The sequence below is a fragment of the Anguilla rostrata genome, chromosome 12 (assembly GCF_018555375.3).
Source record: "Anguilla rostrata isolate EN2019 chromosome 12, ASM1855537v3, whole genome shotgun sequence".
Lineage (NCBI taxonomy): Eukaryota > Metazoa > Chordata > Actinopteri > Anguilliformes > Anguillidae > Anguilla > Anguilla rostrata.
The window spans coordinates 20,199,805-20,224,072 of NC_057944.1; the positions used below are offsets into that span (position 1 = coordinate 20,199,805).

At 44.5% G+C, this 24,268-nt stretch overlaps 1 protein-coding gene across 1 annotated transcript in view; it reads left to right on the top strand.

Annotated features, from left to right (window-relative positions):
- The window catches only part of LOC135236318 (rho guanine nucleotide exchange factor 17-like), an 84,521-nt gene that overhangs the window by 55,389 nt on the left and 4,864 nt on the right, over nucleotides 1-24,268 (top strand). Inside the window, exons 2-18 of the mRNA XM_064302602.1 lie at nucleotides 5,295-5,372; nucleotides 8,133-8,315; nucleotides 12,568-12,684; nucleotides 13,729-13,821; nucleotides 14,807-14,983; nucleotides 15,103-15,153; nucleotides 15,925-16,034; nucleotides 16,979-17,064; nucleotides 17,247-17,365; nucleotides 17,685-17,892; nucleotides 18,650-18,723; nucleotides 18,956-19,143; nucleotides 19,349-19,587; nucleotides 20,290-20,530; nucleotides 20,903-20,989; nucleotides 21,112-21,179; nucleotides 22,412-22,560. Of these exons, the coding sequence (XP_064158672.1) occupies nucleotides 5,295-5,372; nucleotides 8,133-8,315; nucleotides 12,568-12,684; nucleotides 13,729-13,821; nucleotides 14,807-14,983; nucleotides 15,103-15,153; nucleotides 15,925-16,034; nucleotides 16,979-17,064; nucleotides 17,247-17,365; nucleotides 17,685-17,892; nucleotides 18,650-18,723; nucleotides 18,956-19,143; nucleotides 19,349-19,587; nucleotides 20,290-20,530; nucleotides 20,903-20,989; nucleotides 21,112-21,179; nucleotides 22,412-22,560 (2,268 nt within the window). The remainder of the gene's footprint in view (nucleotides 1-5,294; nucleotides 5,373-8,132; nucleotides 8,316-12,567; nucleotides 12,685-13,728; nucleotides 13,822-14,806; nucleotides 14,984-15,102; nucleotides 15,154-15,924; nucleotides 16,035-16,978; nucleotides 17,065-17,246; nucleotides 17,366-17,684; nucleotides 17,893-18,649; nucleotides 18,724-18,955; nucleotides 19,144-19,348; nucleotides 19,588-20,289; nucleotides 20,531-20,902; nucleotides 20,990-21,111; nucleotides 21,180-22,411; nucleotides 22,561-24,268) is intronic.

A 24,268-nucleotide genomic window follows, 5' to 3' on the forward strand; every position in this document is an offset into this window, starting at 1 on the left:
CACAGTGCAAAAGGTTGAATGTGTGTGATACAGTCCGAGCTTACAGCACACAGTCTGTTTACTGTCTGTGTCAGTCTGACCTTTCCAGCTCTTCCTCTGCACCCAACTGCCATATTCCACTTTCACCTGCCAAGTTATCGCAGGAAAATGATCATTTGCCATATACTTGAGCGGTTTCTTGGAAACCATAGTTTTGGTGTCATGGAGTTCGATAAGAACAGATGTGATACGGCCTCTTTGCGTCACTCGCTTGCCGCTAGCTGTGGTGGGCTAGTGTCTGTGGGGAGAGGCGAGCATAGCAGCCTATGACCTCTATTCCATTTACTCTGAGTGGTCAGTAGTACTAGAAGGTAGTTGTCTATGTGTGTGTGTCATTGAAGCAGTACTGACCTTAATTGGCCAGCTACAGACGTGTGTGTATATTGTATATTTGAAAATACTCGTTTTTAGTTCATGGACCGCATGTTTCCTGGTTGGCTCTCTCTGACCTCGTTTTTATGAGAAAATGGTACTAATACAGTCAAGCTTAATATGTTTATATTTGAATTGTGTCCTATACACCTATTTTAGATTAGCCTTATGTATCATAAGTAATATAACTTCACAAAGCACCTTGTTGAGTTATGTAAACACTATTACAAATGTATTTCATATAGTAGGCTGGGAAATTAGCTTGATTCCTTTCATCATATTACATATGAGTGCTTTTCTCCAGATATAATCCCCCTCTTCAGAAACAACCTATTTATAATGAATGACATAAGTGCCTTGTTGTTATATGGTCTATATGATAGTACTATTGAGGTAGCATGGCATTAAAGGGTCACACAATTGAAAATAATGTACAGTTAAATGCTTGGGTATTTGGGACAGTGACGCAATTTCAGTTTTTTTTTTTTTGCTCTGTTCTACAGCATATTGGGTTTGAAAAAAACAGTGAATATAACGGTAAAGTGCGGACTGACAAATTTATTTGGGGGGTTTCTACATCCATATGCAGTGAACTATGTAGGAATTACAGCCCTTTTATGCATAGTTTCCCCATTTTAGAGGGACCAAAAGTAATTGCACAGATTGACATAATCTTAAATAAAAAATAAAAATGTGGTCATATTTGGTACTTGATTTCATATTCTTTGCTTATTTTCAGTTCCTTGTTTTTGGGAGTTTTTTGCCTTCAGTCCTGTCTTCAGCACGTGAAACACATGTGCAGTTGGATTCAGGTCAGGTGATTGGCTTGGCCAGTAAAGAACATTCCACATTTTGACCCTGAAAAACTCCTTGGTTGTTTTAGCAGCATCTTTGTGGTCATTGTCCTGCTTCAAGGTGAATCGCCGTCCAATGAGTTTTGAGGCATTTGGTTGGATTGAGCAGATATTTCCGTATACTTCAGAATTCATACTGCTGTTGCTGTGAGTGGTCACATCATTAATGAAGACAAATGAGCCAGTTCCAGTTCTGTTCTTGAAACTTGCCAGTGGTTTGCATCTTGCGGTGAACCCTCGAAGGTTATGCTGGTGTAGTGTTCTCTTTAGTCTTTTACATGTCTATGGCTACATCCTGGAGAGTGTTTTCGATCTGTTTGACAGTTAAAAAGGGATTTTCTTCACAAATGGAAGTATTCTTTGGTCATCCACTACAGCCTTCTGTTCTGTGGTCTACTGGGTTGTTTGCTATTGCTGAACGGTGCATTCTTGATTCATAACAACATATCAAACAGTTCATACATACGGTAGATGGTAGAACAGTACTTTTGGGACTACACAGGAGAAAAAAGGCGGGATGGCGTGGAAGCAAATACAATATACTTTGCTGTGATGTTGCTTGGTGAAAGTCCTATAATACAGACTATTTTCAACATGGATATGAAAAGGAGGATTGCTTATAGTATAGCTCCATATCTATTTTGGGAAAAAGGCAACAACATTAATTTATCATTTTCCATGTTGTTTCGTTGAGTTGTGTCACATCTGGTTTGTAATTTCGTTAAATATAAAGGTAAGGAGTTAAATAATTTTTAACTTCAGTGGCAAGTGCCATCTGTCGTTGCCATTGATGGCATTCTTTGTGGCCCTTTGAAAATTTTCTGCTGAGCTCTCGTCCACTGTAATGCCATCCAGTTTGCTGTCTGCCGTCTACCATGATCTTTGTGAACACAGCATTAGACACACCCTATTGTTTTGGCTATTTCTCGGATCTATTTATTCTGATTTCACAGCCTCATGTTGGTCTACTTTACTAGCATTGACACTTCTTTGGTCCGCATGTTGAGAGACAACAATAACAGACTCCGATTGCAAATGCCACACCTGGAATCAAAGTTGCCTGTTGCTAGTTTTCTTGTGCATGAATTAATGATGCAACGCCACACAGCTGGCCAAGAAACAGCTGCACGGTCAATTGCCCAATTACATTTGGTCACCCTTAAATTGAGGAACTATGCATAAAAAGGGCTGTAATTCCTACACAGTTCACTGCATATGGATGCAAATACCCTCAAATTAAAGTTGATAATCTTAACTTTAACCTCATATTCACAGTTTTATTTCTAATCCAATGTGCTGGAGTGCTGAGCCAAAACAACAAATATTGTGTTACTGTCCCAATAGTTACAATAGTTACAGTAGGGTACTGTAGGGTACCCAATACTCATATATTGATCTCTCTCCCACCACTGAAGTCATCCCAGTTAGAGCGGTCATAGTGATACTTCCTGTCAGCTTCGTCTCTCTCTTTCTATTTCCCCTTACAGTAGGGACCTCGGCTGATCAACTACGCATTTGACTGTGAATTCAGCATTGTTTTATTTAGTCACCACTAGAAGGAACGTGGATAGTGGACAGACGAGTACTTCATGACCTCACATCTCAAATAAGAGCTTGTTGTTTCCAAGGGCTGGTGGAATGCAGTACACCTCTGCCTTATTGTCATTATAGTAGGCTTTTGTATTACCCATGGTGAAAGGGTTTATGGGTATTCTAGTTCTTCCCTCTGCTCTGTAGCCTTGACACCGTCCACATGAAAGGCTTCATGGCAACTGTACCCATTTTTGCCTGTTACTCTTTTAACAGTCGTGTTGAACTGTTAATATCTATAAGAAAAGCTTATGGAAATAGAAACAATAGAAACATTTTTATAAGTAACTTTTATGTTAAGGTGATGTCAGAAATCAAGGTTTGATATTCTAACTTGGGTGCTTCTGTTAAATGTTTGCTCCATCACACCATTACTGTCCAATCAATAAATGATATTCAGCCATTCTTGACAAATACTGTAAACACAAATTCTGTGCAAAGATATACTTTGAAGTTGAGTCATTGCCATTTCAACATGCCGATCTATGATCTATGACCATTATAAAAGTATGATTTCTGTGGACTGGCGAACCAGTCCTGGTTTATACCAGACTGAAAAGACTCACAGCTGAAGTTATGGGGCCCTTAGTGTCCTGCATCAAGTATGAATCTGCGCAGGCAGCAGGTCCCCTGAAGCTTATGTAGCATTTGGTAGCAGCAAAAACAGGAAAGTCAGGGACGGAAATAGAGCTTACCCATGCCGGAGGTGCATTCCTACCCCCTACCTACCCCAATAACTGCTCCTCTTGGGGGTTGTCATTTTGTCACTGGAGGAAAAGTCTGTACCCTCCAACTGAGACAGAGGGAACAGAGGAAAACAAGGCACCACTAAATTTGGAATTCTGTATTGGGTTTTTTTTCCTGGTGGTGGTTTATTTTTAGTTCTAAGTTTAGGAAGGATAAAATAAAAATGCTCTCCCTGCTAAGGAAAGCTATTGATAATATTACAGAACTGTGCTTGATAGAGCGGTGGGAGGGCTGGAAAATGGATGCCTATTGCTGTGAAGACCTTTTGTGCTCCCAGCAGCCCCGTGCTCTGTAAATCAAAATCTTTATTGCACTGCTGAGTCTCTAACGCAAACACACCTGCACCAATGAAATGCCTTCTCCAGGTAATAAACATTACTACACCCTAGACAATATGAATCGCTAAGTGTTAGTGACTGTCAGGAAGTGGGCTTTGTGAGATGTTTCGGGTTTGATTCCCATGATCATTTTAAGCCTACATCACTGTGCTTTTAGCTCGTTGTCATTTGTAATTAGATTAGAAGAGGGCCTGGGGACTTTCCAGGGCATAGCCCTCTCTAAGCAGCTCTACAAAACACAACACAATACCTAAAGCTAAAACACAATACCGTCATGTATTTTGTGTTGTCAGTCGGGAATTTTAAAGCATTTTTCATTGCTCATGTATTTGACTTGAGATGATTGATTACACCTGCTAATGTTTAATGAAAATAAAGAATTGTTTTTAACCAGAATTCTTTCTGGTTAATGTTAAGAAGAGGAGCCTAAAAACCATGTATAAAGTACTGTAATATTTAATACATGCATTTTATTAATTTTCCTGCCTAAAAGTATGTGACTGTAGATCTTTTGTAATGAGTTTCATACAGTACAGAGAAATGAAAAGCTTTGATAGATCATTTGAATTGTCAGCCTGTGGAGCCACAGAAAAGTCTGATCTGAATATTGTACAATGTGAAAATGTAGTGACAGTACAGTAGCAGTCTGACCAGTGTTACCCATTTGACACGGCAAGGCAATGGGACTGACGCCTTCTGTTCACAATTTCTGAATGTAACAAGAATTCAACAGGTCCGATGTTTCTTGGAGTCCCGGGAAGGCTCTGAGCGATGCAGAGCATTTCCGACAGGATCTCGTGTTTCTACTAAATGTTCTGAATCCATCGCGTGTGCCGAACGAGTGCAGTTTGGGCTTGATGTGCTGTAAACTTTATTTCATAGGATTTATGCTCCTGTACGGAACTCAAAAAGCATTTAACAAGGCTGCTGCAGATGTTGTTTACAAGATGGAAACGGCAGAATGTAACATGTAACATTCCCTTTTCACTCTCATTCAGATTTTTTAACAAATGCCACTTCCCCACAGCTGCCCCCCCCCCCACAAAAAAAGTTGATACAATTTGAACAAGGTCCAGTCCTATTAATCATTATTGTAAAAGAATATAGAAGCTATATGCACTATACTTGGCTATAATTGAAATGGAAAAAAGATACTCTTTTGATATAAGCCGAGTAAACAGTAATAGTAGCATGTGTGTGTGTGTGTGCATGTGTGTTGCAGTCACATGCGTATGTTTCTGCTTCTGTGTCTATTGGAAGCAAATGTCTTTTTGTTTGTGTAACATGAGTGCTTAGAGTGTTCTTGTATGTGTGTGGTGAGGCATGTCCTTACTTTTATGTTTGTCCATTACAGGATATGAGAAGACATGTCATGATGACCCTTCTCGACACGGAACAGTCCTACGTGGAGTCCCTTCGCACTTTAATCCAGGTGAGTCCTCCGCCTACCTTCACGGTGGGCGAATAGTCTGTCACATGTGGGCATCTTTCAAAGGCACCACAGACATAACCAGCCCTCATAAAGCCCTTTTGAACTTCCGCAGAGAGGAAGCCATCGCCCCATCCATCCGTTACATTCTCCCCCCTTCTATTTCTGCCTCCTCTTCTCCTGCTCACCCTCCCTCTCCCCTCCCAGCTCTCATTCCACATCACAGATTGTTGCTCCATGTTTTTGTAATGTATAAATGCAGAATGGTGCTACAGTACTGGGCTTAAATGTAATTTGAAGCCAGTTTTGATGTCATGTATGTTATAAATTCATACGCTCATACAAAGAGGTACACAGGCACCTGCACTCTCTTTCACTCTCTTTATCTCTGACAAACGCAATGGTTTGCTCTCGTACATAAACTCTACGTTTAATAATTTTGTTGTCGTCCTCCCACGGTCCGCTTCCTTCCCAGAGATGAACTGATCCTTTCTCTTCCTCCTGGCCTTTGATGCTCGCTGTTAGGTGCGACATCATCAGCCAGAGAGAACGGGCTGCGTGTGAAAGGGGTTCGGAGCCGCCCTTGTGTCATTCAGTCGCAAGAACCCGGTGGCTTTAGACTGGCCCAGTGCTACCAGCAGTCCCATTTCTCGCAGTCTGCGTTTAGCCTGCGCTGTGGCGAGGGGAGAGCAGTCGCTGGGAGACGCGCCATCGGGAGCCATGCTTTTCAATTCGCACTCTCTGAGTCATCGGCACATTACAGCCAGCGAAGTGGCAGGCGCACTGTCGCTATGACTACAAGGTGAGACTGGCCTTCAGCAAGGCAGCGCAAACACGCCACCGCTACCTTCGCCTCGTCGGTAGGTGTGAAGTAGAATCGAGGCTGAGCAAGAACGCTAAACAGCTAAATCTCCCCAAATCGAAACGCAGGCCGGTGGTCGCACAGCAGTCTGTCCGAGTCGCGACTCTGCGTCCATCAACCAATTACTTTGGTGTTCAAAAATGATCTTTGGGGATGGATTTGTGTGTCAAGGTTAGTGTCTTACCCGCGCATCAAAGCGAGCGGTATTTAATTTCAGATGTGCGTGGGTGACACTTTAATACTGTGGTGAGAGAGATGGCTTCAGGCATCTTTTGACATTCTCCTCAGGTAGCGAGTGCTCCTGAGGTTAGCAGGGAATGGTGCACTCCCGGGCACTCTCTGTGATCTCTTATAGACACGCATGTCTCACAGCCACCTTGCATATGGACGTGCCACAGGCCATAAGGAAACTGCCAGATTTCAGTTTGTGTATTTACCAAGTCTTGTTGCATGTCCTTGTACCGGCAGCACAGAGCTATGTATCTCCACCAGGGGGCATCCCGCATGCTTTTACTGTGGAGCAGCCTGGTGCCGAGTCTTCAGGGGAATCTGTCTCCTGGCAGGTTCTACCTCTTCTGCTGATCGGAAAATGGAGAGGCTGTTAGCAAAGGGGAGGTAGCTCATGCTGCCATGGAAACTCAGTGTCTGAAAATACAGCTTTTCTACTGTTTATGTTTCATATGCAGCTTGCCTGAAGCCTTAAGGGAGGGAGGGGGGGTGGGGGGCGGGGGTGGATTTTGAACAGTTTGGGCTGGGTCAGGCCAGTGGACAGGTGGTCGTACAGCATTTGTGATTGCTGGTCCATTGAATGGCTGTGACTCAGCACTTGTTCCGCCTCTCCCGCACTCAGGTTTATGGAGACATTAACCGAGAGCGGAGGCGCATTGTGGGTACTTATTTGGAAGCATGAGTCATGTGTGTGTGGATACTGATAAAAGATGCACATGATGACAGTGTTTAATTCTGGGCAGTGAACGGGGTTCATACTGCAGTACTGCGACCCTGCGATGTAGCCTGTCCTCATGGGAATGCACGGCTTGTTTTGGTGTGCCTTATATGGACATATTCCAGGATGAACTCTGGGATAATATTGTGTTTCTCTAAGCCTGTGACAGACTCCACACTGACTTCCGGTTGCACTAGCCTGATTTCGGGGAAGAAAATTGAATTTTCCAGAAATATGTGTGTATGTGTGTGTGTCTGTGTCCCAGTCCCAGTCCCTGTCCCTTTTCCTGTGTGTGTGTGCATGTGTGTGTGTGTGTTCGCGCACTCAAGTTTGTATCTGTGTGTGTCACAGAACTGTTCTAGGGCTGTCTTTGATGAAAGGAAATTCCTCAATCCCTCATGGGGCTTTCAGAGAAACAGATCTGGACATTATGACTGCCGTCCGCTGTGTTTTCGTTTTCAAAGCAAAGGATATGAGACTAAGGGTGTGGCCGTGCTCCCGATGCCACAGAAACCCTTGGGGGCTCACCCTCAACACCAACCTGGAAGAGGGAGACGCGCTTCAACTAGCCTTTCTGTCCAACACGTGGGAACGAGTGCTACTGCAGAGAAGTGATACTCATTTAATGAGCATGGTTCTGAGTGATTTCCTGCCACAGAAGTGGATATCTGTTCCTAAATGTCTCAGAACGTGTCAACTGCCCTGATCAGATTGGCCCGATTTTCAGAAGTGCTCTTTGTTACATTTGGTCCATTCTTCATGGCTTTTTGTCTAGTCTCTTTTTCCTGTTTCTCTCATCCCCATATTTCTTCATGTCCTTTTCATTTCTTTTGCTTCTCCCTCGTCTCCCCCCTCTCGCGCCATTTCTCATTTCCCCCCATTTCCCGCCCCTCCTTCCCTCTCACTGTCACGTTCTCATTCTCTCTCTCTCTCTCTCTCGCTCTCTTCCTCTTAGAGTTACATGAAGCCCTTGAAGCACCCTGAGAATTCCCCCCTGTGTGACCCCTCTCTGGTGGATGAGATGTTCTACCAGATCCCTGAGATCCTGGAGCACCATGAGCAGTTCTTGGAGCAGATCCTCGGATGTGTCAACGACTGGCACGACCGGCAAACTGTCGGCCAGCTGCTCATCGAATCGGTAAGTCATCCATCATTCAGGAAACCAGCCCCACAAATAGGGGCAAGAGCATCGGCTCTTAAACCTTCCACTGACATTTCAGCATGTGGTTTATCACAGTCTGGAATGTCCTGAGCGTAAGTATACACACTTTATTTCTGTGTCTGATACTATACAATGGATACCTTGTTTTTTTTTTAAGTAACTAAGCAGTCTGGTTCCGTAATGATGTCATCAACTAAGTTACACTTGAACAGCGTAGGAATCCCATTCCACAAGAAAAGCCATCAGCAGCGTGTACCTTTTGAGGCTTAATTATCCATGATATGTCCAATTGGCAGCAGAGTCCCCCAGACAGGACGGGTCACTGAGGAGCGGGGGCTGGAGCCAGTGTGGGGTTGCGGCTGTCATCACCTCTTAGCTTCGTGCCTTTAGCTCTTAACACGCCAGTGCCAGACACGCCGACTTCGGCCTGGTTAAAATAAGGTTCACCACAGCTCCCGGCCCCCAAGTCACAGAGAGGACACCATCACAGCATGGCCTTTCTGTTGAGCTGCTGTGGTACCCAACATCAACACTCCCACCTCCCAAGTGTTCAGAAGCTCCTAGCTTTCTCCCTTCCACCAACGCCTCCACACCCCACCCTATCTCTCTGCTTCACCCTTTCATTAACACACCATCCTGTTAGTAGCTCCTGGCTTCACACTGGAGAAACCTCCCCACACCACCAATTGTAGTTCCCTAGTTCACCCTCACTTCAACACTTTCACAGCACATGTTGTCCTATTCATCATCACCTCCTCGGCCGAATAACAGGTCCTTGCGATTCTCTGAGTGTTGGGGTGCCAGAGAAAAAGGCGGTAGTCAGCTTTTGAGGCTTGGAGTACGGCGTGTGCAGGCAGCTCCTTCTGCCAATGTCCCACTTCAGCATCATCATCAAATGTTTGAATGTCCAGAAACATGGGCCGTGGGAAAGACGGTCGGAGACGGGGTGGGTTCGGTGGTGTGCCGCACAGCTGTGGGCACCTGCTACACGATGCCATGCCTACTGGGGCTCTTATCTGTGCCACAAGGACCTCTTTGTCAGCTCGACCAATGCCACTTTTTCTGTCAAGGTCAGAAAATAGTTGCTTTTGAGCACTCAGGATAATAATAGGACAGTTCTGCTCTGAGGAAGGATCAGTAGTTTGGCCAGGAGTTTTTTTCCCCCCTCAAACAAATTCTGCATTCAGGAGAGAGCCCTTGAGCTGCCAGCTCCTTATTAAAGTTTCATCTCGTGTTTAAAGTTCTTTTATTTGACTGAGATAGCCAGACTTCCCATGAACCATGTTAGAGGGATGGGTTTTGTTTGAATTCACCTGATGTCTGGTCAGGTTCTGGAGTTACATTCTACCAGGTTTCTGCAGTGAAGGTATTTAACCTTATAACCTTGTAGAATTCCACTTTGTCAACATAGTTCTGACTTTATGATACTCTCTTGTGTCTAATCTGTTTTACTCAAGCTGGAGTAGTAGAGTACTGGTCCAACAGCACTGGTATAGTGCCTGCAGTCTTGTGTTCCAGCCAGGTCCTTAAAAACCTGATTTAACCTATGTCCCAGATTGAACAAGTTCCACTTCCCTACCCGACTCTGGGTGTGTTAGTGCTGGATTAAGGCTCTGCAGGACTGGAGCTGGGCAGTCTTGCATGATATCCATGTTTACAATCTCACTGTTCAGGTAATTCTGAAATTCTAAGCCAGTGCTGTCATGTACACCAGCCTTTGTGGGGACGTTTTTTCCTACCCGACCAGGCAGCCAGACGGATCTGGCTGACGAATCGATTTCCATTTGCACAAGTGAGCGGATATACGCCCTTGAATGGATTTGAAGTCTACCTGAGACTATGGCTGACACGGTTAGTGCTGCCCCACGGCAGCATCATTCCTTCCGTTAAGCAGCTGCTGGTGTAACGCTTGCTGTTGTGTAAGGGGCAACCGAGGCGGCTGGATAGCCCAGTAAAGTATAGAAGGTCCTTCTCCACTGCTATCACTCAGCACACAGCAAGCTGTTTAGGGGCTCGTAAGTTAAACACACAGTTTATCTGTGCTTGTTATGTTCCAGAAACCCACCAGTGTTATAATAACAAGGAGAACTACAATGGACATAACACTAAGCCATATCAACCATAATCCAAAGACCCAGTCGAGCAAACCAAAATGCAAGTAGGCAAAGGAAGGTTTATTTACAACACAAAAGTGGCATGGAAATGCATAAACATACATACAGAGGTAGGTTTCAGGGTGACAATGGACGGAGGAAGGCCACAAACCTTTGCCGATAAATAAAAGAATCTCTCTTCAATAAAAAAGCAGAAGTGAATTTGTCATGACCTAACCTACATGTATTACAACATAAATGTTTTAAGACTGGCTGTCCACTGCAACCTGTGAAACTATGAAAACGATAACAAAAATAAACTAAAGCCAGAGGTCAGCAAAGGCTGAACAACCATAACAACGATAAGACGTGAGTTGGAAAGTGAGTCCAAGAGAATTTTTTGTGCCGGTGGAGATCCATTGTATATTCTGGAATTTTCCAATTAGATTGCTTCACAATGATTGGCGTCTTCAGTTCCACGCCATCTTCAACTAGGTTTTCCAGCATCAAAGCAATATGCATGGCAAGGGAGACGAAAGAAAACAGGAACGTAGCAGAGCTTGTCAGACATCATCAGCACAGAGGTGAAATGCTACACTCTTGAGCGCATTAATAGATGTGGACCAGCGGAGAGGCAGCAGCATTGTTCTTGTAAACATTACACTCAGGCTGGCGAACAGGGAGATTATCATAACCAATTATTTTAGATATATCCATTCAAATATCTCAAAACTTCACTGAAGCAATTCACGTTAGGTACCTTGCTTAAAGGAGCAACGGTGGCATCTGTTAGGAATTCACTTTCTGACAGAAAGTCAAGATCTCTAACAGCTACACCACATTCCTCTCAAAGGCAACAGCAGTAATTACATAAATGTGGCCGTACCCCTCCACCTTCATCTCCCAGGTTTCAGACCAGACTGATTTCACACTATCCTGCCACTGCGTGCAGGGACGTCATCCTACAGGCTGGGGGTAAAGGTCACCACGCGTTCAGAATCACTGTTCAAACACTGACCTGGGCATACCTAGGGGCATGTTACTCCTGCTGTGTGTCCTCTTGAGGAAACTGAGACAAGCCTTTGTGTGCATCAAGCCTTTCGTTATCTTTCTGTCTCTCTCCCTCTCCCTTTCTTTCGTTCTTTCTTTCTTTCTCCCTCTGTTTCCATCCTTCCTTGTCTTTCTTCCCTCTGTAACCCTCTCTCCCTTTTCGTCTACTCTTCTCATTTCTGCTTTCTAGCTGTCTGCTCTTCTCCTTTCACATTGGAGGTCTGCTGCCTTATGCTGTGCTTGCGGGAAATCGGGTCACAGTCAGGGACCCCTACCTGCGAGCAGGGTTGTGGCACCATTGCCTGGCCTGACAAGTTATACATTTCCATGGCAGGCTACAGATTGCGTTAAGATTTTGCATTACATTATATTTTTGAGCAAACACACATACTCCAGTTGACCAACTGATGCACACTGCGTCCTCCTGTCAGGAGGCTGAATGAAGAATGTGACTGAGATGTCTGTCTTTGCATGTTCAGTGTGAATCCAGTCTGAGATACACTGTGGTAGTGGGTGGGAGAAAATGGCCACTGCATTAGCATGGCCTGTTCTCAGGTTGAGGGGAAACTAGCAAACGGTTACAGAATAGGGAGAGAGTACAGTGCCGATGAACCTTTGAGGACCTCTCCATCCCCTCCACAACCCCAAGTCACACTGTGATATTGACTTTTCAGTTATCGACCATCCAAGACCCACTGGCGCTGATCTTACATTTATAGACCCCTTCTCTGTGTTTCACAGTGGTGCTGACCTTTCATTTATCTAACCTCGTGTGAGACGCACAGAAATACTGACCTCTCTGCTACTCCTGCAGCTTATATGAGAGACCTACTTCCCAAACACCTCTGTAACAGCATACATATTTGTATCACTTGTTGCTTTTTTATAGGTGACCTTAGGAAGGGATATTTTGCCTCTCTCTCCCATATTTACCTTCATATCACCCTTGAGATTCATGGGAAGTGTGTGCAGAAGCATTGTTGCATAACCTGAACTTATCTCATCTTTCTCTATTTCTGTCCCTCCCACTTCCTTTCAAATCAATGTCAGTTTCAAATCTTTGACAGGCTCTCCCTCTCTTGCAGTTCTCCAAGGAGATTCTAGCGAATATTTATTCTGCGTACATCGACAACTTCCTGAACGCGAAAGACGCAGTGAGGATCGCCAAGGAGGCCAAGCCCGCCTTCCTGAAGTTTCTGGAGGTGAGCTTGCTGCATCCCGTCTGTCAGGTCTCCTCGCAGTGGACTTTCCCAGGATCGTAAATCCTCTCTGTTTGGACTTTCACACTGAATGTCAAAAATGTTTCAGTTAGAAAAAATTGTTAGGATTTTGGAAAATGAGACCTTCTCCACCCCAGTTGTGCATGTTTTTGTTGTTAATTTTCTAACACGGAGAGTTTTCCCAGAATCCCTGTGACTTGGGGGGGGGGGGGGGGGTGAGCTCTCAAAGCGGTCTTTCACCTAATTTAACAATATGGGTCAAACACCACCTTGTGTTATGTGCGTTGTGCAACCAGCTGACTTATAAGTTAAGTAAACAAATCATTCCTGCAAAAGGTAAGGGAGGATATTGAGCCCCATGGAGTTTGGGGGCTGTGTGTACTGTATGAGATTTTTCAAGTAATTTATAAGAGTGCATAATTTGCTATTGGGTCATTGTCACACTGGAGTTCAGTGGTATGCTACATTCATTGTGGTTTCCTCATGACAGTGCAGACTCGAGACATGTCACATTTCCTGAAATGATTAACCTGTCAAGATACTCTAAACTACATGGATGTCCAGCATAGTACATGCCGAACATCCGATAGATCACAGTGAACCCCACCAAAACCATAATGGCTGCTTAATATGTTTACAGATATTAGTTCAATTTGTTCCTGTTCCTAGTTTTGAGATACTGGCAGCATTGGAACAGCCAGTGTTTTTACAGGAACTGCTCTGAGGGAAAGTGGGTTTCCTTTGATGCAGCTGCTGAGAGGTTTCAGGCTATAGCATGTGTTGCAGCGCCACCTAGTGTCTGTGTCAACACTTGGAGTATGTATGCAACAGCTTGGCTGCTAGTGAGAATGGCATGTATTTAAAGAGCTTTCCAGTTGGCACACGAGTAAGTTTGTTTGGAAATGATCATGAATCAGATTTCCTAGTGCTCTATGCAGTTGACATCACCCAGAGTTGACATCACATTACATAGATAGGTCCTTAGCTCTCAGAATCACTCATTTTACTCTTTTCTCCCATCAATAGCAAAGTATGAGGGAGAACAAGGAGAAGCAGGCACTGGCTGACCTCATGATCAAACCTGTGCAGAGGATCCCACGATACGAGCTGCTGGTGAAGGTGAGCGCCCCCCTTTGGTGTTGTGGTGCCTGTTCATCAGCTCTCCAATCACTTTCCCTCCGGAAGGTGGATTTCTGACTCATACAGGTAGATCATGCTTCCTTGGAGTGGGGTTGAAGAGGCTCTGAGTTAGCCCCAGCCCGTTAGCCTCCGTTGAAGGTCCTGAGCTCTGTTAGGTGACAGACTAAAGCAGGAGGGTGTGTTTAGTAACCTTTTTCCCTTCGTCTGATTGGCTGAGAGTGTCCATGTGACCAGGAAGAAATGTTCCCACAGGGTGAAAATCCAGCAGTGAGATCATTGATTCTCTTCTCTCCTCCCATTATCCCTCTTTTCCCCCAGCCCCTGTGTGATTCTTTACTTCTTTCATCCTTCTCCTCCTCTCTCCTCTGTGTTTAGAGTTGAGGGAACGCACATTGTTACCTGTGGGAATGTGAGGAGGTTGTGTGTTGTGTTTGATAGCACACTCAGCCATCTGTGAACCATTCACCAAACACTGGGATTATGTCACCGAGTGGTGTACTGGCTCTGTGCAGCAGGCCCTGAAGCGCAATGATTGCACAGCGATATAAAGTTACGGATGGTGATGATTAACATGTGTGACCCATATCTGCTAGGAGTTCCTTTGCTCTGAGCAAAAACATTTGCCTCACTGGGTAATGCGGGGGGTCACTTGTGGTGTAAGCCGAAACGGTTTTTATGATCCCTGATCTAAAACTTGCTTTCTGGATGTTTAACTTAATATTTTTTTAATCCTGAAAAAAAGCTATTAGTTCCAGAAATACGTGGACTTGCAGCAAGTTCAAAACATGACATAGTGACCGCAAGTCCCATGTTTGGAATGGCGGAACAACCATTTTGGCTCTAAACCCTCACTAGAATGATGTTCTTTCCTTTGGTCTTTTTACAGTGCTGCTAAATTGGTGACATGATGTGTGTGTGTCTGTGTCTGTGTGTGTGTGTGTGCGTGCACGTATGTGTCTATTAGGACCTCCTGAAACACACACCTGAGGACCACCCAGACCACCTGTTCCTGCTGGATGCGCAGAAGAACATCAAGCGTTTGGCGGAACGCATCAACAAGGGCCGTCGCAGTGCGGAAGAGGTGGAGCGGGAGACCCGCGTCATGCAGGAGATCGAGGCCCACATCGAGGGCGTAGAACACGTAAGACCCTCTACCTCAACTGCACCATATCAGAAATACCTACATGATTTAAACCTTAATTTCTGTCCCATTCTGTGTGATTTTTTTATGATTTCTGTTTCATCTTGAAATCCCTCCAGATTCTTAACCCCCCGAGGAAGTTCCTGAGACAGGAAATGGTGGTGGAGGTGGTAAGAATGTTTATAAACATGTTGCCGGTTGTTCATCTTCTTTAAATGACTAACACACACTAGCCTGGTGCACACATCTCTGCTTAGGAAATCTCCATGGAACGAGGGAAGGTGACACACCACACGTTTCCACACAGGGAATTGTGCTGTGTTACCACCCCAGTTTCAGCACCAGTGTCAGAGCCAAATGGTGCCGCCCACTTTGCTGATGTTGATTTACAAGGTTATAAATGGCTACAGAAATATGAGCACGATGCATGGGTGGCCATGGATAAATTATCTTTCCGCAGACCTGAGCTTTACTCAGCAGAAATACAAATCAACCAAACTCCTGCCTGCTCATTTTTTTATTTGGATAGATCAACATTAAAATGTCTGTTTATTTTCAAATGTTGAATGGAGGGTAGAATGACCTGTGAAACTACTATTTTAAAAGTAGACTATACAAATAGGCTATTTTAATAATTTTGTTCTACTTCTAGATAAATCAATGGCACTTGGTTATACACTAATAGGTGTGGATACATTTTGGAATACAAGCAACATACATGAACTGTCATTAAGAAAGCAATTTTTTAAAAGCTGATCCAGTCAAACATACACAAACTCTATCATTTAGAATATAATATAGTAATACTTTTATTATTGAGCATTTACTCCAATAAAAACTCACTTTTAATTTGAAGTTGGTAGTTTATCTCACCTTCAACGCTTTGGTGGTGTTTTGGCGGAAGGATGGTGTGTGACCGTCTGTTTGAACGCTGTCTGCAGAAAACGGTGGGGGGGAAGAAGGACCGCTCCCTCTTCTTGTTCACTGACCTGCTCATCTGCACCACTCTGAAGCGCAAGTCCGGCTCCCTGCGACGCAGCTCCATGAGCCTGTGAGTCCAGCCCCGACTAATCGCTCACAGAGGCTGACACCACGGTTTCCAGCCCTGACCAGAGAGTCACAGAATCTCTCCTAAGACGATCACTTTTTAGTCACTAAGAAGCAGCCTCTCTTTGGATTTTTCTGATGAGATTAATTCTGACAAGTGATTTATCCTGAAAGTTAGATTGAAAGAATGAGCAAAAAAAGCTTTGGAGTTCATGCTCCATGTCTGATGGAGGTACCTGCTGTGTCCTACACTGTCCAGACCCCTGGCCTCAGGACACTGTCTCAGTGGCAATCTGTCCCAAACTTTCCAAGGAGCAGGCCTGTATACACGGTTTCCAGTTAATATTCTAAGGGGGTTATTTACAATTAAAGTGGTGTAATACAATAGCAAAGCTAACATTGCGAAACCGTTGCTTCCAGTGGCTCGGTTTCCCATCATGACGCTTTCTGCACTGGGATCTCTATCTGTTCCCTCACTGCTTTCCCCGCTCTGAATAAAGTGAAAACATACACAAGGCGGGAAGACTGACTGCTCTACTTTGAAAAAATTATTTAAAAAATGTAACGTTACTTCAAATATGTCTCCTGTTTGTGGAGATGGAAACACATGGATTAGGTCTGTCTGGTATTTGGATTGCAGTATTCCAGCCCGGCCAACTTTTCCGTTGCCTGACAAGAACTGAAAATATTTTTGTAAGCTCACCCTACCCCACAGCCCCTCAAGTTGTGAACTTGATTAAGATTTGATTAAATTAGTGTTTATTCTAAAATAGAGTGATTCCAAAAACAATTTGAACGGTAGTTATTAACGTTGCCATTACATACTTGTATATTTTTAGATATATTCATGTGGTATTTGCAATAAGGGAAGGTGTTCTTCAACTTGAAAAGAGCTCCCTCATGTGGACATGACATGTAATTGTCCCTTTCCTCTGCTTCCTAATGCAGATACACAGCAGCCAGCGTCATTGACACCGCAAGTAAATACAAGTTCTTGTGGAAACTGCCACTGGAAGAAGTTGAAATGGTTAAAGGTGAGCCCTTTCTTAAGCAGAGGTAACACTCAAATGCAGCTGTTATCTTGAATCAATTTGTCTTAAGACAAATACTTTGACATTTATCTGAAAGATATTTAATAAGGTCTAAACTCTAAGGGGTATACTGCGGATGGTTAATTTTTAGTTCAAAATGAAAGAACCCCTCCCCGTCCACCCAGGTTCCTCTCAGGCTGCCAACCGTGAGAACATCCAGAAGACCATCGGCCGCTTGGACGAGGACCTGAGCACCCTGGGCCAAATCAGCAAGCTGTCCGAGACGCTCAGCTTCCCACACCAGGTGAGACCACCAGTAGGTGTGCATGCATGTCCTGCATGCTCAGGTGTTTCAATGGAGGGCCCAAATTGTATATGCAGCTATCAATGAAAGTTTGATTCTTTGACTCTATGCTGGAAAGATAGGACAGGAAAGGGTTGCACCATAATTTTATTGTAACACAATAATAGTGCGCTATAGATTAGCAACTATAGCACACTTTCTGCTGTGCAAAATGTAACAAGTTCTGCCAGGATGAAAGAACAGTGAACAGACAAATGGGCGAAATGGTCAGGATGTCCGGTGAGGTGAATGGAAGTGACGTGAGCGTGTCTGACCCCAGAGCCTGGACGACGTGATCAAGGACCTGATGGCGTCGGTCCACCGCGAGCTGGCGGAGAAGCAGTCCCTGGCCTTCAGCATGACGTTCCTGCCCACCAAGGTGGAGCTGACCACCGCCTCCGCAGAGAGCACCTTCGTCTTCGAGTTCAGCAGCCCCGACGCCCGCAGCAACTTCGAGCAGGCCTTCGAGGACGCCAAGAAAAAACTCGGTAAAACCGCCACCCCGTTTGCCACCTCAACACCAAAGATTAGTCTGTGACATAGCACCTCTGAAATGATATTGTCACTCACCGGAGTCCCTTAAAGCCTGTGGGTCCACAGACCACTGGAGCTCCTTGAAGGTACTGTAGAGCGCCCCTAGCCAGACTTGTTGTGCAAAGACTAGATTTAGGAATATATAAATATATAAAACCTGTTTTTTATATAACCCTTTTTACTTATGATGCCTTTGAGCCTGGATGAGGGTGCCTGGATCAAAACTGTTGAAAATCCCTGCCCTAAAGTAATCAGAGTACCTTTGCTTTACTACCTGAAGGCACTAATAAGAACCAATCCACCAAAAGTCTGAACAGAGCCTGTTCTGTTTGTATTTCCCCATGGCCAAATGGGTGCTGTGTCAGGATTTGCTTTATATTGCATTGCTTATCCCTTTTTGCAAGCTACTGGCTAGTTTTGTATACTTTTTTACTTTACTCTTCCCAAAGGAAATGACGAGGCTTACATTTTTATATACACTTTGTTTATATGGCTGTATTTTTACTGAAGGACTACAGATGAAGCATCTTGTTTGAGTAAGAGGGCCCACCCAGGCTTTGACCCTGCAACCTTTGGTCACATTCCCAGTGCTTTAAACGGCATGGCACTGTGCCTCTGGCTGCCCTGGCGTGTGTATTCCCTGCTCTGTCCCTAGTGGTCTGTCTTTGTAAGTGCGTAGCTGAACAGTGCTGCCTGTGTTTGTCCTCACAGCTATGAACAAAGACCACTGGGACCCTGAGTTCCTGAAAGCCATTCCTATCATGAAGACACGCAGTGGGATGCAGGTGAGAGAGTGTCCTCCTCAGGAAGCCAAGAAAAATATATCTCTCTCTGTCTCTCTCTCTCTGTCTGTCTCTTTCTCTCTCTCTATCTCTCTCTCTCTCCTTTAGTGGGTTTCCTTACATTACTTTACTGTTGGCAGTGAGACCCAGCGATTGTTATGCTCCTTCTCCGGGTCCTTGTTCATGTACAGTTATTTATTGTTGGTATCTATAACTCTCCTCCTCCTCTCTCCAGTTCTCCTGCGCCTCCCCAAGCCACAGCTGCCCGGAGAACACGTACGAGGTGTGGGTGTGCAACAGCGACGGCTACGTGGGGCAGGTGTGCCTTCTGAACATCCGGGACGAGCCCACGGTGGAGGCCTGCATCGCCGTCTGCTCCGCCCGCATCATCTGCATCGCAGCTGTGCCAGGCCTGAAGGGCAGGTGAGCACCTTCCCAGCATGCACCGCTGTCCCTCTTTCAATTTAATGGGAAAATGTAATTAATCATTCTTATTTTGCAGCCCGCAAAATTACTATGGTGAATTGTTAACCCTGCTGGCAGAAATTTATGGAGGTTTTAATTTGAGTTTTTATTTTATTTTATTATTTTGGCACCGGACATTGTTCTCATGTTGGGTGTCTTGTAGGGAGCGTGTGGAGGCAGCTCTGAGTGCCCCGCCCACTGAGCACGCCCCCACCCCTCCGGCTCAGCAGCAGCTCCACATCTCCATATCTGGGTCTCTGGAGCTGTCAGAGCCCCAGGGGGGTGCAGGGCGGGAGCTCGTCCCCTTCGACAGCGATGACACGGACGATGAAGATTCCCCCAGCCCCTCCTCCACCCTGCAGAGCCAGACCAGCCACTCCACCATCTCCTCCAGCTTTGGCAGTGAGCCACTACTAAGTCACGACTTTATACATGCACACGCAGACACAGACACAGACACACACACAATCTCACACGCACACACCACACACATACAGACACACACGCAGGCACAGACACACACAAGCACACACACACCACACCACACACACGCAAGCATGCGCACACACATGCACACACACAATCTCACACACACACATACACACCACACACATACAGACACGCATGCAGGCACAGACACACAAGCACACACACACCACACCACACATGCAAGTATGTGCACACACACACACACACAAACCTGTAAAACCGAAAGTGCACACTGAGAAAACTCACTGAACACTCCCCAGATGAACACGAGTCACCATTAGTTTCAGCCTTTGGAGCTTCCACAGCTGAAAGCAAACAGTACACACACTCTACACTCTGCTCCAACTTTTGGTTGGTGATACTGGGGTACAGCCATATATTTTACACAAATTTCCCTGCTTTATCTTTCTGCATCAGCTTTTAGTTACTATGCCATAAATGCTCCACCTCACTCCAGAGCACTGGAATAAGTCAGTACTCAGACACTACTTTGTACAAAGATACTAGAACCAGGAGGGTTTCCCGAGTGAAATATGCATGTACCCTCATGAATACACATTGAGATTAGTCATTCTGGCAGGAAGTGAGCTCAGAGTGTTCCTGTGCCCCATTCAGTTGACGAGGGCGCTGGCTCCAAAGACATGGCGACGGAGACGACTAGCTCGGAGGAGGAGCAGGAGTTCCCGGTGTCCAGCTCCTACGGGCCGCCGCGGCTCAGCAGCGACAGCCCCATGGACGGCCGCGCCATGCGCCGCTCCAGCCGAGGCTCCTTCACCCGCGCCAGCCTGGAGGACCTGCTCAGCATCGACCCCGAGGCCTACCAGAGCTCCGTGTGGCTGGGCACCGAGGACGGCTGGTACGGCTACCCCTGCTGGCCTCCACCTGCCTCTGCAGGCACTCACTTGACCCCTCAGCCTAGTTTTAGAAGAAGAAGTTGATTATTGTCATAGCTGTACATTATATTCACTTTCATGTCACATTCTTAACTATGAAGCCTGGTGTTTAGTTTTATATTTTTTCGGCAGAGGTGCACCACAGTAAGGCTTATTTGACATATCGAGGATTATACCTTTGACCAAGGATTTCTTGTGTAAATATATCCAAATATGTGTAAATAGACAAAGGTTTAAATCCAAGCTCTGTTGGTCCCCCCTAATATGGCTGTCGGCTGCATTACAAAAACAACTCAAGAAATAACTCAAATTGGTCTTCTGTGTTTTTTTGGCAGCATACATGTTTACCAATCGTCAGACAACATCCGAAACAGGAAGAACAGCATGAAGATGCAGCACTCGGCCTCCATTTTGTGCATCCTGTAAGTGGCCAGAAGTTCCAGCCAACTTTTCCAATTGCGATTAGAACCATGAAGAATATTCACTGTTCATAGTACAGCTTTAGGACACTCACTAATTTATTTTCTCCTCTTTTCTTTTCAAGATACCTTGACAACAAAGTGTTTGTGTCTCTGGCCAATGGCGAGGTCATCGTTTATCAAAGAGAAGCAGGTAAGCAGGATGTACTCTGGCTGTCTTTTCACATTAAGGGGGGGCTGCTGGGTAGCCCACTCAGTAAAGGCGCCGGTTGCAGCGCATGAATGACCACCTGGGTCTTGGATCAAATTCGAACCCATGCCAGTGCTGACTGTGGCCCTATATGGATATATGGGCAGGATTCCACCAGCAGAGATAGCAGATTTCTTTATTTGCAACCTAAAGTATATGACATAATTAGTATGTGGAGAAATATGAGGTACAGCGAGTCCAATGGTGACCTTACATTTACACAATTATATAACTCAGCCATCAAAAAGTACAGCATACCACAACTGTATGACACAAGATAACAGGTCAAAGGATAGGAATGTCAATGGCCTGGGTGTTAACCTGGACAGATCAGTGCAATGAACTTGTACAATGAACTGGTCAATCACCAGTTACACTAAGTACATGCTGTTTGTTGTCATTAATCAAGGCTAAAGACAAAGTTTTAACACTAAACTAGAAAGCCCAAAAGCACACAGCCCACACCTCTGGACTGCGTGTCCTCCGCTTTGGCTGTTTGTGTTAGGACTGTGTGTAAAGACCTGCCCTCGCAGCTCAAGTCAACACTGCCACGTATCAGCAGCTACTGAAATGTGACCCACCCAGATCCTTTTCAAAACGCTTACAAAAAACAAACGGCGATTGTTCAATAATTCAGGACACCCAGTTGTCATAATCAAATCCTATCCCTGAGGAGGCCGTCCCTTTAGAATCTGTGTGGTGTAATGGCCTCCTACCGCAGGGGAAAAGGTGAACACGTGTATGCATTTGGAGTGTGTTTATTTATTTATTTATTGGTTATTAATATTAAGGGCCAGGCACAGATAACATTGACAGCAATTCAATGACAGGATCTGATACTGTGGACATATGTATATAACCGAAGCTAATTGTCAGAGCTAATCTTGTAAGATAAGAGAAACTGGAAACAAGGTAAGGCAGCATCCACAATCCAACCAACCGATTTGTTTTGTGGGTTGATAGCCCTTATACGTGTATAGAACGAGAGAATTCTCACTGAAGGAAAAGAGCTCCATCCAGTCAGTCCAGCTCTTGTGTGGTGTACTGTATGTACCCCCACACTAGTTACCGCAGTAATTCCCTCAGGTATTTCACACATTCAGTACTGACGGCACTCCCCTTGTTCTCTTCCCCCTCTGTCTCCATTTCTCTCTCGTTCTTTCCCTCTCCCATAGGGAGTTTCTGGGACGCCCAGAGCTCACAGACCTTGTGTCTGGGGACCCCCGGCAGTCCCGTGACAAAGATGGTGCCGGTGGCTGGAAAGCTGTGGTGTGGCTGCCAGAACCGGGTCCTGATCATTAACACCATCACGCTGGCACAGGAGGTACGGAGGAGCACAGCTGGAGCGGAGGGTTGTGGTTGAGGGTCGTGTGGGAATATACACTGTTCATTTCTCTTTTTAATAATGACCTAGTCAAGAGGTGTGACGACTGAATGAGTGAGAGATTTGGCAGGCAGTATGAAGTTAGCAGTATGACATACAATTACAATAAACATAAGATGCGCCAATTTATAAAAGAGTAAACCGCATTTTCTAGGGGTGTAAAGTTCTTAGTCTTACACAAAATGATACGTCAATTCTAAATCAGTGAATTTATTCTTGAAAAAAAATATTGGATTTCGTGATTTTTTTGGGTATGATTTGATGTGATACATTTCCAAACAAACTGTTCAACACATGAATCAGACAGGAGAGACTGATGCACTCTGCATTGGTCAAAGTCGGCCATTAATAATGTTTAACTACATGATTAAAGTTAATAGCTTGTGCTTCATGTCTCCACTCTTCTTGTTTGAGAGTGAAGTTAAGCTGATTTTATGGGGTTTTTACAATGGTTTATTGTTACTTTATGATCTATTTTGTGACATGGACTGTTTTATGATGGTTTATTGGTGTGTTATGGACTGCTTTATAATGGTTTATTGTTACATCATGGATTGCTTTATGATGGTTTATTGGTATGCTATTGGCTATTTTACGATGGTACATATGCACATTTACATTAGATAATCCCGCATGGTTCAGTCTGAAGCATTGTGATTGGATGTTATTGCCACACAAGCATCAGTTAAACATGTAGCGCATCAGTCTATGGTGATAGTAGCTCTCTTTGCAGAGTATGATTGCTGTGCACTTGCCTTTACCTTATTGTACAATGAATAAATGCAGTTTTCACTAGAGTGGGCCGCTGTGCAGACTTCAGCTCCCGTACTTTCACAGGGCTGTAAGATCTGTAGAAAATATTTTAGCCTATGTATTATCACTAGCCCATAACTAGCACAATCTGGCTAACACGTGCCTTAAGTCTATATTAAGGCCTGCAGTACTGGAGATATAATGATGGACTTTTAGACATTGGCTAAATAATAGACTGTTTAACATTCATTTGTGTCAACATGAGGTCTTTTCAATCAGACTTCTGTTAGGTTTACTGTACTGCTATTAGTTGTGTAATCTGTGTACTTACTGCTTTTTCCCTGCATATCTAACCTATTGCTAATGTTTGCTCAGATTTTCCCCCTCTTTCTGAAACCAGTATGTTTAAGTATGATTTGTGGTGTGAAGGGCTTTGTATTGTTATTATTATGTAGTTATAACTCTGCTAGGAGATGTTCTCCCATTCGACTGCTTCCACCACAGCACACAAATGAGCAGCCAAGGCAGGGACACAAATAGAATACAATTCATCAATTAATAATGGATTCTTCAGTGAAGTTAAGACAGTGAATCTGAGTGCTTTTTCTTTTCTGCCAAACTGCATACACAGTAATTGTGATCAGTGGTGCAAATGATCCTCACTTTTGGAATCAACTCAACAGAACTCATTTTATTGATGCAGTGTTGCTAAACTCTACACATCAGTGCAAATCGATTAATTGTTACACCCTACATTTATTTATATTTTTATCTTATATTACACTAAATGTAATAGGATGTTGTATCTTATGGCTTGGAATTAAATGACACTTTACTTAAATGAATTAAATTAAAAGACACTTTACTGATGTTGGCACCATACACATTGGGCTCT